At 40.7% G+C, this 21,123-nt stretch overlaps 1 protein-coding gene across 2 annotated transcripts in view; it reads right to left on the bottom strand.

Moving 5' to 3' along the window:
- Positions 1-21,123, bottom strand: part of TRABD2B (TraB domain containing 2B) — a 257,922-nt gene that overhangs the window by 40,307 nt on the left and 196,492 nt on the right. For both annotated transcript variants that reach the window (XR_008202202.1, XM_052665961.1), the window contains exon 5: positions 4,968-5,058. Coding sequence is in view for 1 of the 2 variants with exons in the window: in XM_052665961.1 (XP_052521921.1) it covers positions 4,968-5,058 (91 nt within the window). In the remaining variant the exon portion in view is untranslated. The remainder of the gene's footprint in view (positions 1-4,967; positions 5,059-21,123) is intronic.

Raw genomic sequence — 21,123 nt, 5'->3', positions numbered from 1 at the left:
AAGTCTCCAGAGGGCTTTCAAAGGAACATCATGCCAAACACTTTCCACCCAGCTTTGCACACTGGATTTTAAAAGTCATGAATCTGGATGCAATGAAAAAGCTGCATCAATGTGTGGATCAGGTATGCTTTCATCCTTTGGGAAACAAAAAAACATTTATAGTGAAGCAAAAAAACTTCCATTATGAGACAGAACTGATGCTGAGGAGCCAGGGTCACCTGTAGGATGCTGTGGGAAAAGGAGAACGAGCAAGCACTTTGCTTCAGAAAGAACAGGAGAAGCTACAACTGCAAAGACACGTTGCTTCGTTTGGGCCAGGAAGTTCAACCATAAAGAGGAAGGGTAATTAATTTCTACAGCAGAGCTCTGAGAGTTCGCAGTAAATTCTCAGATGGTCAGAAACGAAAGACTGTCAGGAATTCTCCCATTTTGAAAGAAGGCAGCATTGAACATAATATCTGAAAGAGAAGTCTGATGGAAATGAGCACAGCAGTGTGTTTTTTTTAGCCTAGAAAAGCGTTTGCAGTATGTCAAGGCTCAACACATGGCAGAAGGTCAAAGCCGATTCTGAGAACTCAGTAACAATAGAGAGTCATCACTGGACACAGGTGCTTCCTGAATTGATCTTGCAATTTGGCTGTTTCCAATTAAATATGAAGCAGCTGTGGCCCCTTATCTGCTCAAGTCACTGGAATCCATCTAACTTTCTCCCTTCTCTCTTCTCTCTACAACCCAGACAGCTCTGCTCTCCAAAGAGCCTGCCAAGGACAGCCAATTGGTCTGAACCCCAGAAATAAAAACTGCCTCTTATTCATCTCAGGGCAATGCAATGAGATACTTCTCCTTTCCCAATGCTTTTATTTGGGGACAACAGCAGAGGCCAACAAAATAGGAAGAAAATGCAAATACCGATGTTTCTCAGGCAAATAGATTCAGGACACCTTCCATCAGGCACTGAATTAAATACATGAAGCCAATGTGAGGACAAGTCCTTAAGTGTTTACAGCATGGTTCTGCATTCTGAGTACAAGAGAGTATTTTTTTACAGAAAAAGATTGAGTTTTAAAGAAGGTATTTTCAATAGTCAGCTAGTGGGGTTACAGATGGGACTCAGAAAAGTCAGCATAGAATCACCAGGTGGAATAACAGCTGATAGGGCATTTCAGAAATCCATCAAGTGAGAGCTCCCAAATACCTTACAGCACCTAAATGTACTTTACACAAACTTTTCCTTTCCAGTTCACTCATTCTGCAGCAATGAAAACCCCCCATGTTTTGGCTATCTCTTCCAGCCTGCCGAAGTCTCACTTTACTTTTCTCCAGCACCTTAAGAAAGTAAGAGCTTGGCTCAAAATTGTGCTTGTCACTAGACAAAAGAAAAATGAAACTCTAGGTATGCACCTTGGTTGTCTTCAAGATGAGCCATTTAATAACGTGTGCTAAGCATTCTGGACACGAGATGCTAAAAACCACCTGGTTTTCCCCAACCTGAATGTAACAAAGCTGAGACAGCTTTGCTTTTGTGCTGTTCAGCTCTTCTCAAGGCTTTTCTGAAACATGGGAACAATTTCTTTCTAAAGAGTATTCTCTTGTGCATTCTGAAATTGAAATGGATGGTAGAGGTTAAACTTGATTCCATGCTACCCCACCTAATTGTGACAGTAATGCTTCATAACGCTCAATATTGAACAATGCAGTTCAGACTACTGATCATTTCAATCATAACAGTAATTATACTACTGTAGGAACAAAGAGCTAAAAAACAAACAAATAAACAAAAACAACCAAACAAACAAAAACAAAACAACAACAACAAAACACCCAACCAAACCAGCTTTTTTCTCATTAAGTAGGAAGTAGCACTGGTGTTTTGCTAAGGTTACTTTCATCATTTCAAAAAACAAGGCTTCTGATTTAACCTGAGAAAGACCATCTAGCTTCATGCCACTTCATGTCACGAAGCAGCCAAAGTAATCAGCCATAACCAACCTTAGTCTAGATATGATAGACCTCTGGAAGTTCCTGCATGCCAGGTCTAATCATTCCTCTTGGCTTTTCTGGGCACAATATGTGCACAAGAATACACACAAGAATATAATATACACAAGAATTTTGAATTCCCTTGGCCAAAACATAAGCATGCAGCTGTTTTTTTTCTTCCTCCACTCCTTACATTTTTTCCATGTGCTGTCCACAGCTCCCTCCTCAACTCTCTGCATTAGAGCCCAGATGACCTTCCCTGAAAACCATCTGATTTTTCAGCTGCCTGTGCCAGAATGCAATGCAGTAGGCTGGACTCCTTTACAAAGCCTACTTCAAAGTAAAGCAGAAATGTCTCTATGGGTTTAAGCAGAGGAGAGAAAGACGTCTTGTTTCTTGTGGAGCCATACATGAAATAAGACAAAGCCACCTGCATCTCAGTGATTTATAAAACCGTTTCTTCCTTCAAACAGCTCAAAATCTGTTTTGAGCTTTTACGTGTTTATTCAGTGTATACATAGGCTTAGTGTAGCTAATACCTCAAAAACATCTCCTCCTGTGAGCCCTTGTAGTTATTTTCAAATTTCATCTTTTAAAGAGGAAGGAGAAAAGCAAAAAAAAGAACAACAGAAGGAAAAACAAAAATGATCAGACCATAAGAATACATACAGATTCATTAACAGAACATCTCATCTTTACAGAGTACAACTGCTATTTACTACATACAACCACTATGCCCTCTCTCAACTCAGTCCAATACTCACAAATGTCAACATATGTCAAATATGCACATCAATATTGTAAATAGGTTGGTCTGAAAGTAACGCCTCCTATATATTTCCAAGGAAAAAATGACAAAGAACCCAGTAGCACTATTTGATAGAGCAAATTCTCAGCTACAGATCATTATTTTTCAACACAGTCACCACCACTAGCTATGCATTTTTGCCAGTGATGCACACGAGCCTGCATGTCACGCTCATAAAAATCTGTATGGTTATCCAGAACATGCTTTGTCTTTCTCTCTGTTGCAACTGCAGAAATGCACCACCTACCACCTCACTGTACTAACATCCACTGTTTGGTTTCCCATAAACATTCAGCAAGCATTGATGTATGTCAATGAGTGCAGTTTCTTCCACATGGAGTGCCATATGGTGACAAAATGTAACAGAATAATGGTGGGAAGGTTCAGCCTCTACTGCCATGCCACCAACATCCACCTCTGACACTGGAGGCCAAAGTAATAAAACAGGAGGTATTACTTTCAGAGCAGCTCTTGTATGTATGTTGACACATTTTCCCCAGGAACTGACAACTTCAGGAAAGACCATCATGGAAAAGACATGTTGCTGCCAAAGTTGATATACACAGAGAAACCCCCACATTGCAAATTGGTCAGCATTAAGTAGTGGCATTGTTTCACTTTTCCTGCCCAATCGTGTTCCATCAAGCCTGTGATGACTCACATAGGCATATCCCAAGACCATAAAGAACAGAGACTGTTTGGGGGTCTTTCTCACACTTCTCAAAGACTTGCAAGCAGCCAATAAATTCAGAATTGTCACAGTTTTCAGCTTAAATACTTTTCATGATGATACTTTCAGTTGAATGAAAATTACAACGGAAAATACCTCCCTGAAAGGAAAGCTTTTGTCAGAAATGCAGGAACTGCGTCCCTGCAGGAACTGTAAAACTCAGCTGTTGTTATTGATTGCTTGGATTTTGTTTTGCTGTATTTTCAGACACAGGCTTTTTGATTCATTTTAGCCAAAATTTTAAGCTCCAGGCAGTTAAGGCGTTTACAACTCTTCCTGTGTCACATTGACTTTTCCTCACTGTCACAAGTGCTTCTTAAACCTCCTCTGAATATTTGCTCTGCTTTGTGTTAGTTTTTTTCTTCCACTTCTTCCCATTGTTATTTAAGACTAGGCTTCTATGGCTCAACATATTCTAAGAATCATTTAGGATAAATGTTCTGTCAAAGGCACTTATACAGTTGAGCCATATTATATTCTATATAAATCATTGTGACTGTTTCACAAACAAGGCTGAATCTGACAGATTTTTCCAAGTACAAGAAACATAGCTTTTTCAGACATGATCTCCTAACCCCCTAGTTAATTCCACCATCCTGAAACTCGCCTCATATTTGGACTAAGTCATGCTGGCCTCCCCAGGAACAGGACCATGCTGCTAACGTTTTATCCTAATGAGGATAACAATCCTATGATGGGGAAATCTCAGCCAATTTTTATCTGCGGATTGCAGGGAAAAGGTTAACTTTGCAAGCCTAACAGTATCTCAACACCTCTTCCAATTTTATTTTCTAAGATATTCATAACCTCAAGCAAACAAAGACATCATCTGAACTGTCAGGAAAGAGAAGTCTATGGAAAGAAGGAAATCTGTTTCAGTAGCTGAGGACAGCTTTGTGCTGTACTTCAGCTGATACTAATGAAGATTGCCCAGAGCCTGGTATCAGTCTTCCTTGCCTGCTTTACACTTGATCAGATGGATGGAGACGCTTGGGGAATATTCAAACACTTTTTACCTGTACAGCTCACTATCCAGAACATAAGATGCATCTGCTACATTCAACACAGTCCTTCAGGCAAAACTGAAATCCCACCTGAAGAAGATAGCCTGACAGAGAAAGGAATTTGGTGGCACTTCACTGTTCTGCACTGGAGAAGCAACCAAAACCCATGGAGAAAAATAAATTATGGGGCAGCTGCGATAGGAATAATGTTCACAAGTGAAAGGAACAGCCACTGAAGCTCCCTAATTTTCCAGACTCATATTATGGATGCTTTATAGCACAGTTTTTGTCTGGAATTTGGGTGGGAATGGAAGGTGCCACATCCCCTCATCCACTTCCTTTACTAAGGCAATAATCTCGCTTCATTACAGAAAAAAAAAAAAAAAAGGAGAAGAAAAAAAGATAAGGAAAGAAAATGATTAATAATCTGTGGGCAGCTGCTTACTTTCCAATCGGTTGTCCAGGAGGGGTGTGCTCCACTTCAAATCCTGCTTGTCTCAGTACATCAATCACAGTGTTGTTACCCAGGAAGTGACCTAAAATATAGGTAGAAAATAGCACTGTCAATCAAACTGCTCTGCTCACTCATTTTATGTTCTCCTTTTGAACAACAGGGTTGGGATACAAGGTTACCAGAAGCTAAACTCCAGCTCTAGAAGCAGGAAAGGCACATTATGCTATTAATTGAGGTGGCGATGAGCAGGATAACAAACAGCATACAGCCTGATATGATCTTCTTCCATCTTGTTTCTCTCTCCCTCTCCTCACATGACCAAGGATGCGTATAAAACAAAGCCTAGATAGATTCTTTTTTAATATTACTTTATCGTACAGGAATTTGCAAACCGCTAACATGGCAACTTTTATTACGTGCATTGACTAAAGGATCTTCTAATGTGGGTATCTGAATGATTCAGCAGTGGTGAAAAGAATATTGCTTGGGCACTGACTCATGAATTGGAACAACTTACACCCTCAGATGTGTACCCTGCCCATCATCATTTATGGGCATCTGCTTATGAAGAAGCTCCAAAGTTGCTCTATTTATGGCTCGTTGCCTAAAATGAACATGGCTCAGAAATTGCTTGATCAACCTCTCAGCTGAGTTGGGAGGGGTCAGGAGGTAACTTCATCTCTTCCCAGATGAGGAGAATTAGTTTTGTAAATCAGTGCACTTTGGTGAAAGTGTAAAGGTTGCATTCCTATTCACAGAAGTAACAAAGAGCCCAATAAGTACTGCAGCACGTATGGGCCTTGAAAAAGTTTACTTAAGGGAATTCTATACACTTGAGTCTGAACCAAATCCTACTGGAGTCAATGGGAATCCTCAAAGGACTTTGGGCACAGACTCAATAAGGCGGTGTAATTCCTCCAAAGCTTTTAACTTATTGTCAGAGTTTCACACTGTTTTCAGGATGGGTTTGAGGTATAAAGCAAGGACACAAGAACTCTACTTATATTTAAGACCACGTAGTACAGTAACCTGACTCCAGCTGTGACTCACTGTAAATAGTAAATATGTAAAAATACACAAATGAAAGAGACTAGGAAATAACAGAACAGTCCTCACCCATTACATCCTTTAACTTCTATCTCTGCATGGCTGGGTGACTCATTTATAGCCAGGTCAACACGTCTCACTGCCAGCTCTGAATAGACCAATTCTCTATGAATGCCCTCAGACCTCTGCCTCCATCTACTTTTTGCCCCATGACTTCTTGCAGCAGCAAGTTCCACCACGTCCCACATGTAGAAGTGCACTCCTCTGGTTTGCTTAGAGCTTGCTGTCCAGAGGGAGTACGCACACCTTAAGCACAGGATAAATATTAAATATATATTTAATACAGAGATGCCTGTAACTAACTATCTGCCTCTAATTCAGAATCAAATGGTTTTCACAGAGAAAAAAACAAGGCAGGCAAGACATGCCTGAGTCTCTCTCTGTCATGTAGTCATCGGAAAAAACTGGAAAGAAAATTCTTTAATACCGATCAATACCACTATATGATGACTTAATGTAACTGTGAGCAGAGTCAGCCCTAGCACATTTCACCCATGCTGTATAAAGTCACAACGAATGTAAGGGTAATTCGGTCTCCAGTATTCCTTAAGCCTGCTTCGCTCTGCTTACACTGCCAACAAGGGCGCTAATTCGCATCAGTTGTGAGAATGATGTAGTTGTACGACTTTTAGCACAACTTGCAAGGACTGGTAAGTGCTTTTAGCCAAAAGACATTTCTTTAAATGATTAAACATACATTTGCAGAGCTCTAACGTGTTCCAGAATTCCTCCGCTTCTTTTTAAGACTACTCAAAATTTGATTTTCCCTTAGCTTACTTATAATAAAAGCCAAAGGAACAGAGAGCAGTCCCAAAAATGTTTTACACACCCTCAGGATTCAAGAAATGAGACATTTGTGAGTGATTAACTGGATTTGATCATATCCTGTTTTTTTATGTAGTGGCCAAAGCAAACAACGGCCACAGTTCTGTCACTGGCAAGTGACAGTGAGGAATCAAAACCAACAGCGTCAAGGTCAGGGACCTTTCTGTCCAAAATCCAATGCTCTCCTTTCCCTGAAGCAGTTTTAAATGGCAAGAGATTTCTTAATAGAAATAAGTTGTCCTAGATCCAGCAAACCTTTGACATCAGGACAGTACCCAAAAGAACCCAATTTTAACTGCTTTAAATCCAGGGGAAAAAAGGGAAACTATGCAATAGTTACAATTCCTCATCCACTAAATGGCAGGCCTACACCAACTTCAGCTCCCCCAGCAAAACATGCAAATCCCTTTCAAGCCAAGCATGAGACTGAAAGTGACACCTCCTGGCCTCCTGCTCCTGCCCATTTTGTTGAGACCATGATGACACTGGGATCTGCAGCACATGACAGCAGAGGAAAACAGACTCTCCAGCACCTTTCCCACTCTAGCTCTGGATGCAGAAATTTCTGAAGTGCAAAGGACCAGGAATATGTGGAAGAGTAAGGTAAGCTCTGTGGAAAAAGGTGGCACCTGGGAGATCCCACGCAGTTTGGTCAAAAGAAATATGAAAAGTCGCTTGCCATTGTTGTAGTTCCAAGGTTAAAAGAATTCTTGGAAGAAATGTTTTGGCTTTCTTCCTGCTGATAAGTCTATCTTGTTTTAAAATCTAGGATGACTTTCAATATGAGAAATGTCTTACATAAAACAGCTCCCTATGGTCACATACAAGTTGAGATAAGCATTGATGTTGAATATGGACAACACTACAGTACTTTTATTGGCATGCAATAAAAAAGACATTAACCTATGGATGTGAAGCACTTACATTCAGCATGGATTTGGTCAGTAAGAAGTCCCTGCCTCCGGCTGCCCATATGTACAAACACAATATGTAATAATTGCCAAAATAGTTACAACATCAGTGGATTTCATTTATATATACTCAAATTTTATGTGTACTTCATATGTGCATATGTATGAAAATGTGTGCGCTTCTACTAAAAACTTCAAAAAAAATTCTCTCCCTGGACAGAAAATTTCATTCCAAAAGGTATTGAGAAGTTTTTGCATCCAGAGGTAGATCAGATATCTTAGAGGCACAGAGTAATGCTCTTGCTTCTGTGTCTCTATTCCCCTCTTCACTGTAAACCTGCTGGATAAACTATTCTTGCAGTGGTAACTAAATTCACCTTGACAGCTGTTGAAAGCTGGATCCAAGAGGTCAGAACACTGCCTGCCTTGGGAATTACATGCGAGTATGGGAATAGGAGAGAAAGCAGACAGAAAAGATTTTTCTAGATAAGAATTTGAAAGTACCTGAGTATGAAGATATACAAGAAAGCCTCTCCCAATCGTTTAATATAAAAATAAGAAAATAAAAAATAATTTCTTCAAATAAAATACAATATTGACACAACAGTCCATTACGTATTTATACTCAAGATATTTGTGATGATACGAGGCAAATACTCCGAAGTATTGGAACAAAATATCTAGTTAACTATTTGCAGGTTTTCATGCATTTACATTTAACATTTACTCTGTTATGCACTTCAGCTCACCAGGAAAGGTGTGAATGCAGTCTTCCTGTCCCCTAAGGATAAGCAAATATTCCTGAGATTGTCTTGAGGACAACCCACTAGTGACAAAGAGTTTTATTGGAGTTTGAATACAAACACAGAGGACAACTCACAGCATTTGCTGTGAGCTTCTATGTTTGACTGAGGGCAAGATTTTTGTCTCCTTTGTCTGGTGTTTTGTGTTTCTGAGACAGAAGATCTATGACTGGACACACTGGATGAAGACGTTACACAGTATGGTTGTTAACATTAATCAAACGTCTCCCATCCCCATTTTTTCTTTTTATTTAAGAACTGTGCTTTGTACTACACAAAATAGATGCACGTAATGCATTTCCTTGCCTCCCCAAGGTTTCATTTTTCAATGCAAGGAAGAAAGAATAAGCCACTTTGCTACAAACAACAACAAAAGCTAAACAGGTAATAGAAAATGCAAGGTTTCCATAAAGTGTGTGCATGTAGGCACACTCCTGAGAAAGTAGATTTTCCTCCTCTTTGAGCAGAATGTGCTGGCGTCAGGAGAAAAGTATGCTTCTCAGCCAGATCTAACAGTTGCAACTGAGCATTTTCTAATTGACCTTTGAAACTAAAGGTCCCCTTTACCATTTGGGACATCTTGGTGACCCCATCTATAGCATAATCAAGCATAAGGTTGCATCCTTCAAAAGTTAAATGAACTTGGGTGTTCCTACACTCGTAAGTACAATCTTGTTTGGATGGAAGAAGCAGGAAAAATGTTTCTAAGCAAATACTATGTGCTTTATCTAGATCTCAAGATCTCCCACAAATTACTTTGTCTCTTCGTTTCACAATTCTTTGTTCCATGGCTTAGTGGGATAAAGGGGTACAAAGGAGCAGGAGATAATTCCCTCACAAAGGACCTCCATTGCTAGAGCCTTTGAAGTTGTGCTAAAAAAGCCTTGCTAGCCCATTAGCTGACACACAGCAGAAACCTGAACTGTTTCCATGCACACTACAAGCAGAGCTATTTTCTGCACAATTAGTCATAAAAAGGGCCAATGTAAACTGTGTCGGGAGGTCTCAATTCTTTACATTCTCCACACAGTGAATCAGACGTTATGTATAACGTTTTGTTGCCATTTAGACCTCAGGCTGCCTTGCAATCAGAAGACGGCTGTCTCTATTCCCATTCCTCTCTAAATGCTGATTTTCAAGGCCCTTGGCACCATCAGTATGTTTATGGTACCTCGACTTCACAATAATTAGTGAAGGCAGAAATGCAAATGTCAGAAGCTGCATGTTCACAACTGGGACAAATATTTATCCATTACTCTGCTTGCTGCCTCAAAAATGATGCTATTTCTCTTATTCTGCAATGGTTTAACTGAATATTTTGGAGGTTGAGTGATGAAGGTGTCAAGAAGAGATTGTGGCAAGGAGCTGCAGCAAACAGCTCAGGGAATCGGTTTTATCTGGATTTATCCTACAGTATTTGACTCCAAACCAATGGGCTCTGGACAGTGATGTGAATTTACCAGGGGAAGCACATGACATCCTACATCATCATTTCCTCCCACTGCAGATGTCCCATATACATGATGGGAAACCAGTTCTGAAGATAAACTCTCTAAATCTTGCTTTTCCTTCCACTCCCGAATGACAGCTGTTTCTATCCATTACATTTAAGATTTCTTATGAATATCATTCTTTCAGAGCTAGAGGCTCCTCTCTCTTCCTAGACCACTTTGTTGAAATCTCAATATAAAGGCAAGGACTGCCTTGAATCACTATCTCCAGCATGCTTTGACATACAGCACAGAACAGAGGGCTCTGAAGCTTCTCCTGGGCCATGAGAGCACCCAAACACAACAGACAGTAGATGCTGATATAGACAACTCATGGGTGAGTGAAACGGCATCCCACAGAAACTCAGCAGGCTCAGCAAACACCAGTTTGTCTGCTGATGTTCTCCATAGAGATCCTGCCCACAGAAAAGAGTGCCCAGCACTCAGAAAAAACTGGGAACTGTACTCTACCTTTCACACAAGCCTGCGCCCCAGACTGTTGGCTGCTCCCTTGCTGCAGGACATGGTTTTTCACTTTGAAATTCCAGTATTATGCAAGAAACTGGGAAGGAAAGCTGGGGATGCAGGGAACCGAGCCCTTTTCTTCCTGTGTTTTGGCAAGAGTACCCAAAGCCCAAAGCATGCCTTAAAAATAGTTCTGCACAAAACCTGTTCAAAGGTCTTGTAAAGCAGGCTTTCAGCATAGCCTCCTTACATCATGCCATGGCTTCTCCAAGGCAGATGGAGAAATCATTTCCCTTGTTTGATGTTGTTATTCTCCACAGTTGCGAGGAACTGACTCACAGCCACTTTCAGACAGTCACGGGAAGCAAAGCAATAAAACATGAAAGGCCATAATGTGCAGAGCTTTGAAAGTCCAGCATTACCCCCATGGCTCTCCATTCCTTCCTTGCATGTAATCACCTCTCATCCCTGAGCACTTGCAGAACTTGCTCTGGAGAAGGGCCACACCGTAGATAGATGCAGACTGGAGTGACATGGGGCCAAAAGTTGAGGGGGTCATTCTAGACTATGTCAGGTTGTGGAGCACAGATTTATGTTGCCCTGGGGTGTCTTTGAGAATTGCAGTGCAAGACTGCACTCGAAGCATCTCTGTCCGAAAGAGGGACAGATAGGTCTTATCCTATTTTCTCACCATTCCTCCATGTAATCAAAACCTCTCACACCTCTTCTGTTCTACTCCTTTTGCCCTCTCGGTTGAGGGCACAAAGCTACACTGGAGGCACATAAACGTGACGCACTAGAAGCCCTCCTTTAGAACTAGCCTAGAGCACCACGCAGAGACCCCAGTGGGCTCAGTGGAAGATTGCACTCAATCCTCTCCCCAGACCTTACCAGTTTGGAAGCAGTGCTGTGCTGGCACAACTATTTGCTTTCAAACTCAAGCTGGTGGCCCTATGCAGTACCATCCCACATGCTTAGCCACTCAGTTCTGCACCACCTTTGCACATCTCTTCCTTGCTGAGTTGCCCTATGTATGGGACAAGGAAACCAGTCAAATATTTACATCTTCTCCTTCAACAGAAAGCTCAATTGTTTCCAAGCTTAAGCCAGCTGTTTCATTTTGGTTAAGAGAAACAATACAAGCAAAAAATGAAGTGAGGTCACCTCTCAAACACATCCTCTGGTCTTACCACAGCAACAGCTGAGAACTCACAACAGGGTTCAGTGCTGATTCAGGCATCTCAAAAGATGTGACTAATGTAAATTGGTCAGCCTAACTGAAGAGTTCAAGCCCCTCTACTGAGCAATTCATTTCACCACCTCAAATAGAGATGGAAAGACATATGTGCTACCAACCACATCAGTTTAAACAGCTCCAAGCATCTACCAAATCTGGCATGACTGCCCACCAAGCTTAGAGGATGACCTGTTCAGCACATATTCTTAAGGAAATAACTTACAGATACAGTTCTAAAGGGCAGAGGGAGGTGGATAAGTAGCTCACAAAACCTTACTACGTCAATGCTTGAGATAGGATGATAATTCCTGACCATGCCAAGCATGTACAAATTGAAGGGAATTTTGCTTCTCAAAGATTTGAGATGTTTACTTTTGAGAATGTAGTTATAGCATTTGCTATCATGCTGGAACAACCTACCATGACAAGAAAACTGTAGGAGGAAAATAATGAGAACAGGACTGAAACAAAGGTTTTGCCTGTCATTTTGTCCCCACATTTTACTGAGTGAAGGCAGGCTTGCCTAGTCTGAGACGTTGTGTAGGTGATGGTTATTGACATTTTTCCTTATATAAAATGCTACTATTATACCTTATTTTTCAATTTTTAAGGTGTGTGCTCCTGAACATGCCACTCTACACAAAAGTATGATGCATGCTGCTACTAGAGATGCTTGATCTTCTGGAGTCGTGCAACAGTACACATCCCTGGCAATCTCATGTGACCCTCTGCTACATATGGGGCCAATACACAAAATCTTGGGAACTTAACCCATCCTCATCACTGCAGCATGAGATGAGATGAGTACGTGGAAAAGCAGTATCTCTAAAAATCTTCTCAGGGTACTGAAACATCTGTCCCAACAATCCAGAACCATCTAATCACCTCTGTAAGGATGGTCTGGGTATGAAATGCACTGCGTGTATTGTAAAGTGTACAATATTTTGCTGAATGTTATCAATGTTTGAAGCAGTGAAGAAATCCATAAGGAAATGCAGTCTGTCTTTTGCCAAAGTGTCTCGTTAGGGTGCTCACAGCCTAGCTAAGCTAGACAATATGCTTCCATCTAAATCAAAGTTATCAGCTCTTTTCATGTTAGCCACCGACTGGCTCCAGGAGGACAGCTGCCACGCTGAAGTCCCAACAGCTGGCATCAGGCAGATTGCCTCCAAGCAAAGTGTTTCATATCCCATTGCAAATCCCCCAAGCTATCCGGAACTAGTTTGAAAGGCATAAGGACCTTCTTGCCAAAGCCAGGCAATGGTTGGGATAGAGAGGAAAATGCTTGCTTCCACGCCGCTCTGCTCTGTGCTTGTACTCTTACCAAGACACCTCCAATAACTTGCAGTCTGAGCTGCTTGAGCCTTAGAAAGCTCCTCCATCAGCAAAACACATTTTTTGCATGCTGAGTGCTTCATTGAATGTCTGGAAACATTTCTGAGGCACAGCCCAGCAAGGACCCAATCTTATGGGACTTCAACCTTTCTTAGAATGCAGCCAGTATTATGAAATGATGCATATTCACCTTCCTCAGGCAAAGGCATCTGGCAGGTAATAAGGATGTACTTAGTAGCTTTTTGTAGGAAATTCTGGTGAGGACATTGGGAAATTACTGCAGGCTCCAGGACTTCCAGTGCTGGACTATTGAAACTGTTTAATCCCTCTTTGGACTCATATATGCATTTGACTTTCAGAACATCCTGTGGTGATAGGTCTGCAATATAACTATGCACTAAATGGAACAGTACTTGTGTTTGCCTTGAATTTGCCATCTGAGCATTTCATGAGGTTCCTCCCAGTGCTTACATTTTGCACAGGTATGGCCCTAAACCAATTAAAAAAACAAGTCCATAATGTCACTCTATTGTGAGATTAAGCCACAAAGGGAAGTTAATTGGCAATGGTATCTACAGCTCTCCCCAGTAAGTGAAACAGCTTCAAAAGACTACAAGACAAGTTGTCATTTCCTCTTTAAAAATGGGCTTGAAAACTACAAACCAAAGCTCTCAACTGATAGGATATGAAACCTAGATAGTTCTTTTCTGGTTTTGACCTCACTGTCTATTATTTTACAGACTGCACTGGTTTCTTCATCTTTTCCATGAGCTCCTTTTAGTGGTTTGTTTGTATTGTGGCAGCAACTTCGAACCATGATGTCTCACCAGCTAAAAACATGGCAATAGCATAGCACAAAACCACAGTGATTCCTCAGAAAAATGCTGGCCTTCTGATGTTTATGGATATAGGTTAAACTCTGTGCTGGAGCAGAAAGTACCAGCCTCTTCCAGCTCATTTCTTGAGAAACCCCACATTGGTAAAGGGAAATAGAAACCATTGCATCACCCTGTACAGGAAGAAAGAAAAGGGAATTTTCAATCATGTCAAACCCTGGCCTCATTAGTCAGTATTTTTTCAAATATAAAAGCTTTGTGTGAACATGATGGTTCATGTATTTCAAAGAAAATTCCAGCTGACCACTGGATGTCACTGTTGTTGCAGAAAAACACACCAGAAAGTTCACAAATCAGGCTGTGAATAAGGCAAGTCACTTTCACCCTTTACTTGTAGTTAACCAGTTTCAATGGCACTTGGAGGCTAACCTGCCAGTGCAAACGATGAGAGGCAACATGCTCCAATAGCTGAGGACTCCACCACAGATCTCACAGGCTCTCAATTTACGGGTGACTTAATAGGTGTCCCTCCTTGCTGTGGGTGCTCCATTGGCATGTTGTGCTGACATGTGCCCTGGCTCTACGCAAAATATCCAGACCACTCTTCAGTTTGGATTCAGCCTTTTCCCTCTGCTATTTGGTGGAGAACGCTGGAGCAAACATCTGCAAGTTTGTCCTTGATCCCACATTAGAAGCAATTACATATAATCTTGCTCTGAGCTCTTAGCTAGTTCTGCTGAAAAGGCAGTTTAGCACAGTGCAATGCTTTCAAGGCTCAAGCTAATATCTCAGTTGAAAACAGCTTTTTGTTACGTTGTTACGTGCTTGCTTTAGCCTGAGAATCTCCAACTTGCACTCAAACACACAGAAGAAACTTTTTCTAGAAATCTTCCTAAGTCTTTTAATTCAGTTAACAATGTTTTTCCACCATGAGTGTCAGCAGTGTAGCAAGTGGGCATTCTAGAGGGATGCTTTGAAACTGTAGACTGAGGTCCTTTCTGTGAAAGCAGCAGAAATAAGCTCAAGGCCACAAAACCCTTTCAATGCAGGTCCCTACGGTGAAAGCCATCAGGTGCAGATGTTGCTGTTGTGGCATTTCAGGAGCTCAGAACTAGGCTTTGCTTCCTATCCAAACTCAAGGCTTGCTGCTTAACAATGCCTGATCTAATGCATGACAGCAAACTCACAAAACGAAGTAGATCAAAACAACATAGCCCTGCACCTAAGGAGAGAAGAATGAAGGCAGAAACACACATTAATTAATGCTTAATTAGTTAATGCTTAATACAATGTCTGAAGACCCTGAAATACAAGTATTGTGGGAAGAATCTACAATATCTCCATCTGGAAATCCATCTCTTTTGAAGTGCAAAGCATGCCTAAGGAATAAGGGAAAATTGGGCTTAAAAGTACCTATTTTCATCCATCTGAATGTCATATATCAGTATTACCTCTGCTTAGAGAATGATGGATCAGATCAACTTTGACTCTGAGGAATGTTAGTATACATTAGGAAAAGCATCTCTGTAGTGCATTTCCACAACAATATTTTTAAAGCATTAGAAGATTCTTTTTTCTTCTTTCTTTAAAAAAGAAAATAGAAGAAAGGAATGAAATGTAATGGAAAGGAAGGACAGTCCTTTGACTAAAATTCCTGTGGCAGAAAGACTGGAGGTTCCTAGACAGCCATGACAAAGACTCAAGTAGTAGAGTTGAGACCAACTCTGTAGTGGGAAAAGAGCATGAACAGTCCTACAGTATTTAGAGGTTCCCTCTCAGCTGGCAACATGCTGTATGAATGCAAACCACACCACTCACAAGCTCATATGACACCTGTCTTGGATGCTGCCTATTGCAGCTTGACAGTGATGAGCCTCCTGTTGTAAGCTGTGCTGCACAAGCAAAGTCATATCAACCCTCCTCATGCACAAAGGATACCCTGCTTACAGATGTTAAATTTTCCATGATCAAAAATCATGTAGAGTTGTATCCCTGAAACATTCATTTGTACATGCTACACCTGTGAAGTATTTCTTTATATCACAAATATATTCCTAATTAGACCATCAAATGTGTATCTACATTTTATGCATAACTATTTGTCTTAGTGAATTCCACCCACACCAATCTACTTTCAGCCACATGGTCAAACATCCCAACTAATTTCAGTGCAGTTTTTTTCTTCCTATATAAATACATAAATGCACAGATGTTCTATACACAATTTGAGCAACCAGAGATTTCAATCATTACTCCACTGCTCTGGCTTTACTGCTATAAACACACCAGTGCTTTTCTCTGCTATCTCCCGCTGTCAGGCTGTGCACATGGAGGAAGAGGACCAACAATGAAAATAAGCACATTTTATCTGAATATCTCTTAAATTTTTGTCCAGTGGGTAGACGTCTGGTGATACCACAAGGAGGGAGATTCAGTGGGCCTGTAATTCTTCCAGGATGCACAGTCATGTTTAGAAGTTGAGTTATTATGGAAGATTAGAAACCTCTAAATACACACTACAGATTTTGAAAAATACTGTGGTTACATGGGCTCAAGCATGCTCGAGAAGTATGTTAAAATCCATGCAAACAACCTATTCCTTTGCCTCTGTTCCATTAACACAAAAGTGCATGTGCACACACATCACCAAGCTTGCATTCCAATTTATAGCCCTGTTATTCATAGCATTCATTAAAGAATAACAGCCCCGTTTGAATATCACAAGGCAAAATTGCTCACACATGTGGACCAAACAGACACACTAAGGCTGTACCCTTATGTTTTCTGAGTGACAAGCTTAATAAGATTACGTTTGATCTTTCTCTTAATAAAGCTGGATGACATTCAAGCAAGGCCTGGATTTTGTTTTAATGGTACGTTGAGGGAACTCAGAGTTTGGCAAAGCTGGAGGCCCGAACCGTGGAACAAACCTTGGCACTGCCAACATTCCTTTATGATCCCAACCTCCCAGACTTCACATAATGAATATTTATATCTATATAGACACACATGCTCATATATTAAATACCCATCATTAGCCGGTCAAGGTCAGTGCTCTGGATAATAGGGCTGCACGTAATACTGAGAATGATGGATTTTTTTCTTTTATTATGCATCTCACAAATTAAGCAGACCTCAGTTTAAAGAGTTTGCGATATGATGGAATGCTCTTAAACCACACATTCCAAAAAGGAGGAGAACAACTCCAAGAAGTAACTGAAGTAAAAGAGAAGTGTCATCACCTTACTGTTTAAAACTGAACACAGAAGAATATGGAGAATCCTGCTTAGTTTTAATAACACCAGCAGCCTGATCTGACTTCAGGGGAAGCAGTCATTTGCTTGAGATAAGTCAGAGCTTGAGTGTTTTGTAACACGATGGGTTAAAAGCTAAATAGCGTTAGCTGAGTCACACTGATTTAAACCGTCATTAGAACTGGCACAAAGATTACAAGAGGCAGAACATAAAAATCACTTAGAAGAAGAACAGGGAAGATAACACTCAGTTTTTCTTTTGGAAAAAAATTAACGATCCCCTCCTCAATTAAAGTGTCACTTCTGGAAAAGTTCTCTAAGGGATAAACCCATCTCTCCTTTGACTCATCAGAGGTGAATGTTACACAAGGGCAGCTCCAAAATTAATGCCTGCCATTTTACTACATTGGTCCTTGCCATCAGAGGTGGATATTGGCGGTATGACAGTTTTATCAGTTGTAGCTTGCATGGAACTAAGTAGGAGGAATTACTTTCAGAGCATCTTGCCCAGTAAGTGTACAGCTCTGTCCCTGTATGTGCCTGCATAAATGTGCCAATCCTACAGTAAGTGATTGTGACTCAGACATCCACAGAGAGTTCGTGATGCAGTTGAGAACTGTATGAACATGGAGAAGGGAATGTTTAGACTGTGTAATTTATCCACCAAAAAATTCATTTTGAGGTTAAACAAAACTGTTCACGAATTATATCTGATGAAGAATTTAAGAGTACTGAAATAGTGTCTTTTGCTGTTTCCAAAGCAAATAAAAAACATGGTCTTGTTTCAAAGCATTCAGAAATAATTTAATGAAATGTAATATATGCAGATTTCTTTACAAAAAGAGCATAAGCATGGACATTAAATTAAACAAATAAACACTTTGCACAACCTGAATTTTCTTCCAAGCTTTTGTTTTGGTGAGAAAAATACATTGTTGTTCAGTACTGACTTCATATAACTTTTCCTTCAATTATCTGGTTTGGCCAACAAACAACAAGTTATTTCCACTGCTCTAGATTAAGCCCAGATCTTTTAAGGCAAATGAATTTCCAACTCCTAGCCTCTCTCTTTCTCAATAACTATGTAGGCATTACTGCAAATCCCATGTATGGCGATGGGATCTACCGTGGCTATTAAGACTATAGCCATGGACAAGTGGTTCACATTAAGGCCAAGTCAGTGGCAGACCAGAGAAGAGCACCAGGATGGTGTTCAGTAGAGACAAAAATTTCCATCCCATCCTCTTCTTTCAGTAAGAAGACTCCCATTGTATTCAACTCAAGCCATTCAAATTAACTTCTGAAGCTGCATACCTGCCCAAACTAGCTCTTTATTCTTGGTTATGACACCTGAAGTTACATCATCTAATCTAATCAGAAGTCCTCTGAAATCAATAGGAAAGTGCCTAGAAGGCACCTCCTTTACTCTCCAGACTTCCAGCTCATTTAAAGATGACAGAACTCCAGAGCACTGAGCACATGAATTTAGAGGTGAGCAGAATATGCACAGGAGACTCCTGCTTAAACAAGGATCTGTGTTATTAAGTACTAAGAGAATGCCCACTCTTGCAGGAATTCAGCTGACCACGTAGTCTCTCTCTTCTGCAATTATCTGTTCTCTTCTGCAATTATCATCCCTTCACTGGATGAAAGTCAGATCATCCTTGACTGAAATAAGAAATTTGCTGCTTGCCCTAGTGGCGTTTTTGCATCCAAACCCTGTGATATTTTTCATCCCACTGAACTCCACCTATAAAGCTCTCACACTATATCTTGGCTCACTATTCTGGGCTATTATACAAGCCCTTTGGCACTGGCCTGCCCCAGATTTCTCCTAACCTCTACACTTTTTCTCACAGCCAAGTTTCTGCAGGAAACAAAACACTTTTCATTGAGGCCAATTAGCTCAAGAACGTCAAAAGAAAAAAAAAAAAAATCAAAAGGCTTTGGGTCAGTGACAAGAGCAATAAAGAGGCCAAGAAAATGAAAGAGGCTTGTTCTGAAAATGTTTTTTACTATGTCAGTGCCAATTCCCAATGGAGTGAAACAAGAAAAACATTCCTAGAGAGATTCAAGATCTGTCACAAATTCCCAAGGCGCATTAAGAAGTCTCACTTTCCCTTCCGTCTCTCATTCCTTTCTGAGGTACATCATGGGGCTCCAGAAAGAGGATGATAAGTCAATAAATCTTTACAGCTGTCCCAGACATTCAAAGTAGCAATGAACCAACAGTTGGGAAACCTACACTTACTGAAATGCTCTGAAGTTTCTCTCATGTTTGAAAAAACTGGAATCGAAACTGAATCAGAAAACAGCTATTTCTCTCTACAAAATCAGCTCTCATTCAGTGCCTTACCCTCACTCTGTTCTCATTGCTAACAGGCAAAAAGAACCAATTAAAATATTCCTGTTTGAGGGAAATTCCCTTTAGACTAAATTCATCAGTTTATCAAACATTCTTATAACTCTTGGTTTTCCAGCACATATTATTGCTGTTAATAGAAATACCAACCCAAATAAGACATAGTTGAAACAACCTGATGGAGGCTGAAGACCCACTTCTCTTACCCACTTTACCTATATTGGAAGATGTTTCCATCTGTACATGAGACCAGTGCTGGCAGAACAGTGCTGATCCTGGCACAAAGCGGGCAGATGTGCCATCTAACAGTTCTGGCTATGTCTGATCCTGTTTCCTGTCACAGTATCATTGTCTTGAGCCATCTGCCAGATGGCTTGAACTGTGCATGAGGAGCTTTCAATCAAGAACACTTTGTAAGCAATTAACAGCTTTAAGTATTAATAAGGAATGTAAATTATACATGGCAATAAAATTTCACATGCAACCCAAAGATCTTAAAGCAGTTTAAGAAGAGGAATTAGGGGTTTGATACCATAACCCCAACTCAACAAGTGAGAGGTAATTAGAAAGCCATCCCACTAAACAAGAGGGCTGCTCAAAGACGACTGTTTAATGTGTAGCTGCACAATTTTTATTTATTTTTTAAATTATAATGATTTATTCTGTGGTTGTTTCTCAAAGCCACAGCCCAACCATATCTCCTGGTACTGTACTAAAATAAATGAAACACCGAGTGTTCCTATTCCAGAACTCCCTGCCACTGGTCAGAAACACACTTACTTTGGAACCAACAAATGAACGTTTTTCCAGGTCTAGAAGCAGCCTACAATATTTGTGCTTTGTTACGAGGCCTAAATTCACAGGAGTCAGTTGCTGAAACAACTTTTCTGTGGCATACGACATGGACTGAACCAACATGCAAAGCAACAGCCTCGTGAGAAAGAGGATGTGAACTGCAGTTTTGGAAGTAAAATCCCTATAGTACTGTACAACATTAAGCTACAGCTCTTCCGTATCATTACTGCTATGTCTAGAGTTGGGTGGGTTTTCCTGTGGTATTATCATCCCTTCTATCCCATGCCACTGCAGTTGCATGCAGACAGCAGAGGTTATGTACACCGCATTATTTCAACAGAGCGCCTTTCACAACCCCTTGGTAATTTTCTACATAGTGTCAAATGCACTGGGCTGGGTAGAATGTTATTTTTCTTTGACTGATGCTGTCAACACTTTATCTGAAGTCTACCTCTGAGGGGAAGAGCTCAGTGAGAGTGTTTGCATTGCACTTGTGCGTTACGCTACACCCAAGCTTGGGCACCCTCTGCCCCATCACTCACTGATCTCATTTTCTGATCACTTGACTGCCATTTGGATGAAGCCCAACTCCAGTCCTCTTCTGAATGCAGTCAAAGCACAGTCAAAGAAGGAGAGATAGTTGAAAACGGGGCTGAAGGAACTGAGATTCAACAAGTCGCGCTCTTTGCTTGTTGAAAACAGTTCTCCTGACAGCTAAAGAAAAGAC

Source organism: Tympanuchus pallidicinctus, unplaced genomic scaffold, assembly GCF_026119805.1.
Source record: "Tympanuchus pallidicinctus isolate F22 unplaced genomic scaffold, pur_lepc_1.0 scaffold7, whole genome shotgun sequence".
In the NCBI taxonomy this organism is placed as follows: Eukaryota; Metazoa; Chordata; class Aves; order Galliformes; family Phasianidae; genus Tympanuchus; species Tympanuchus pallidicinctus.
Note: the sequence above shows the minus strand (reverse complement) of the source record. Positions and strands in the feature narration are given on the sequence as shown.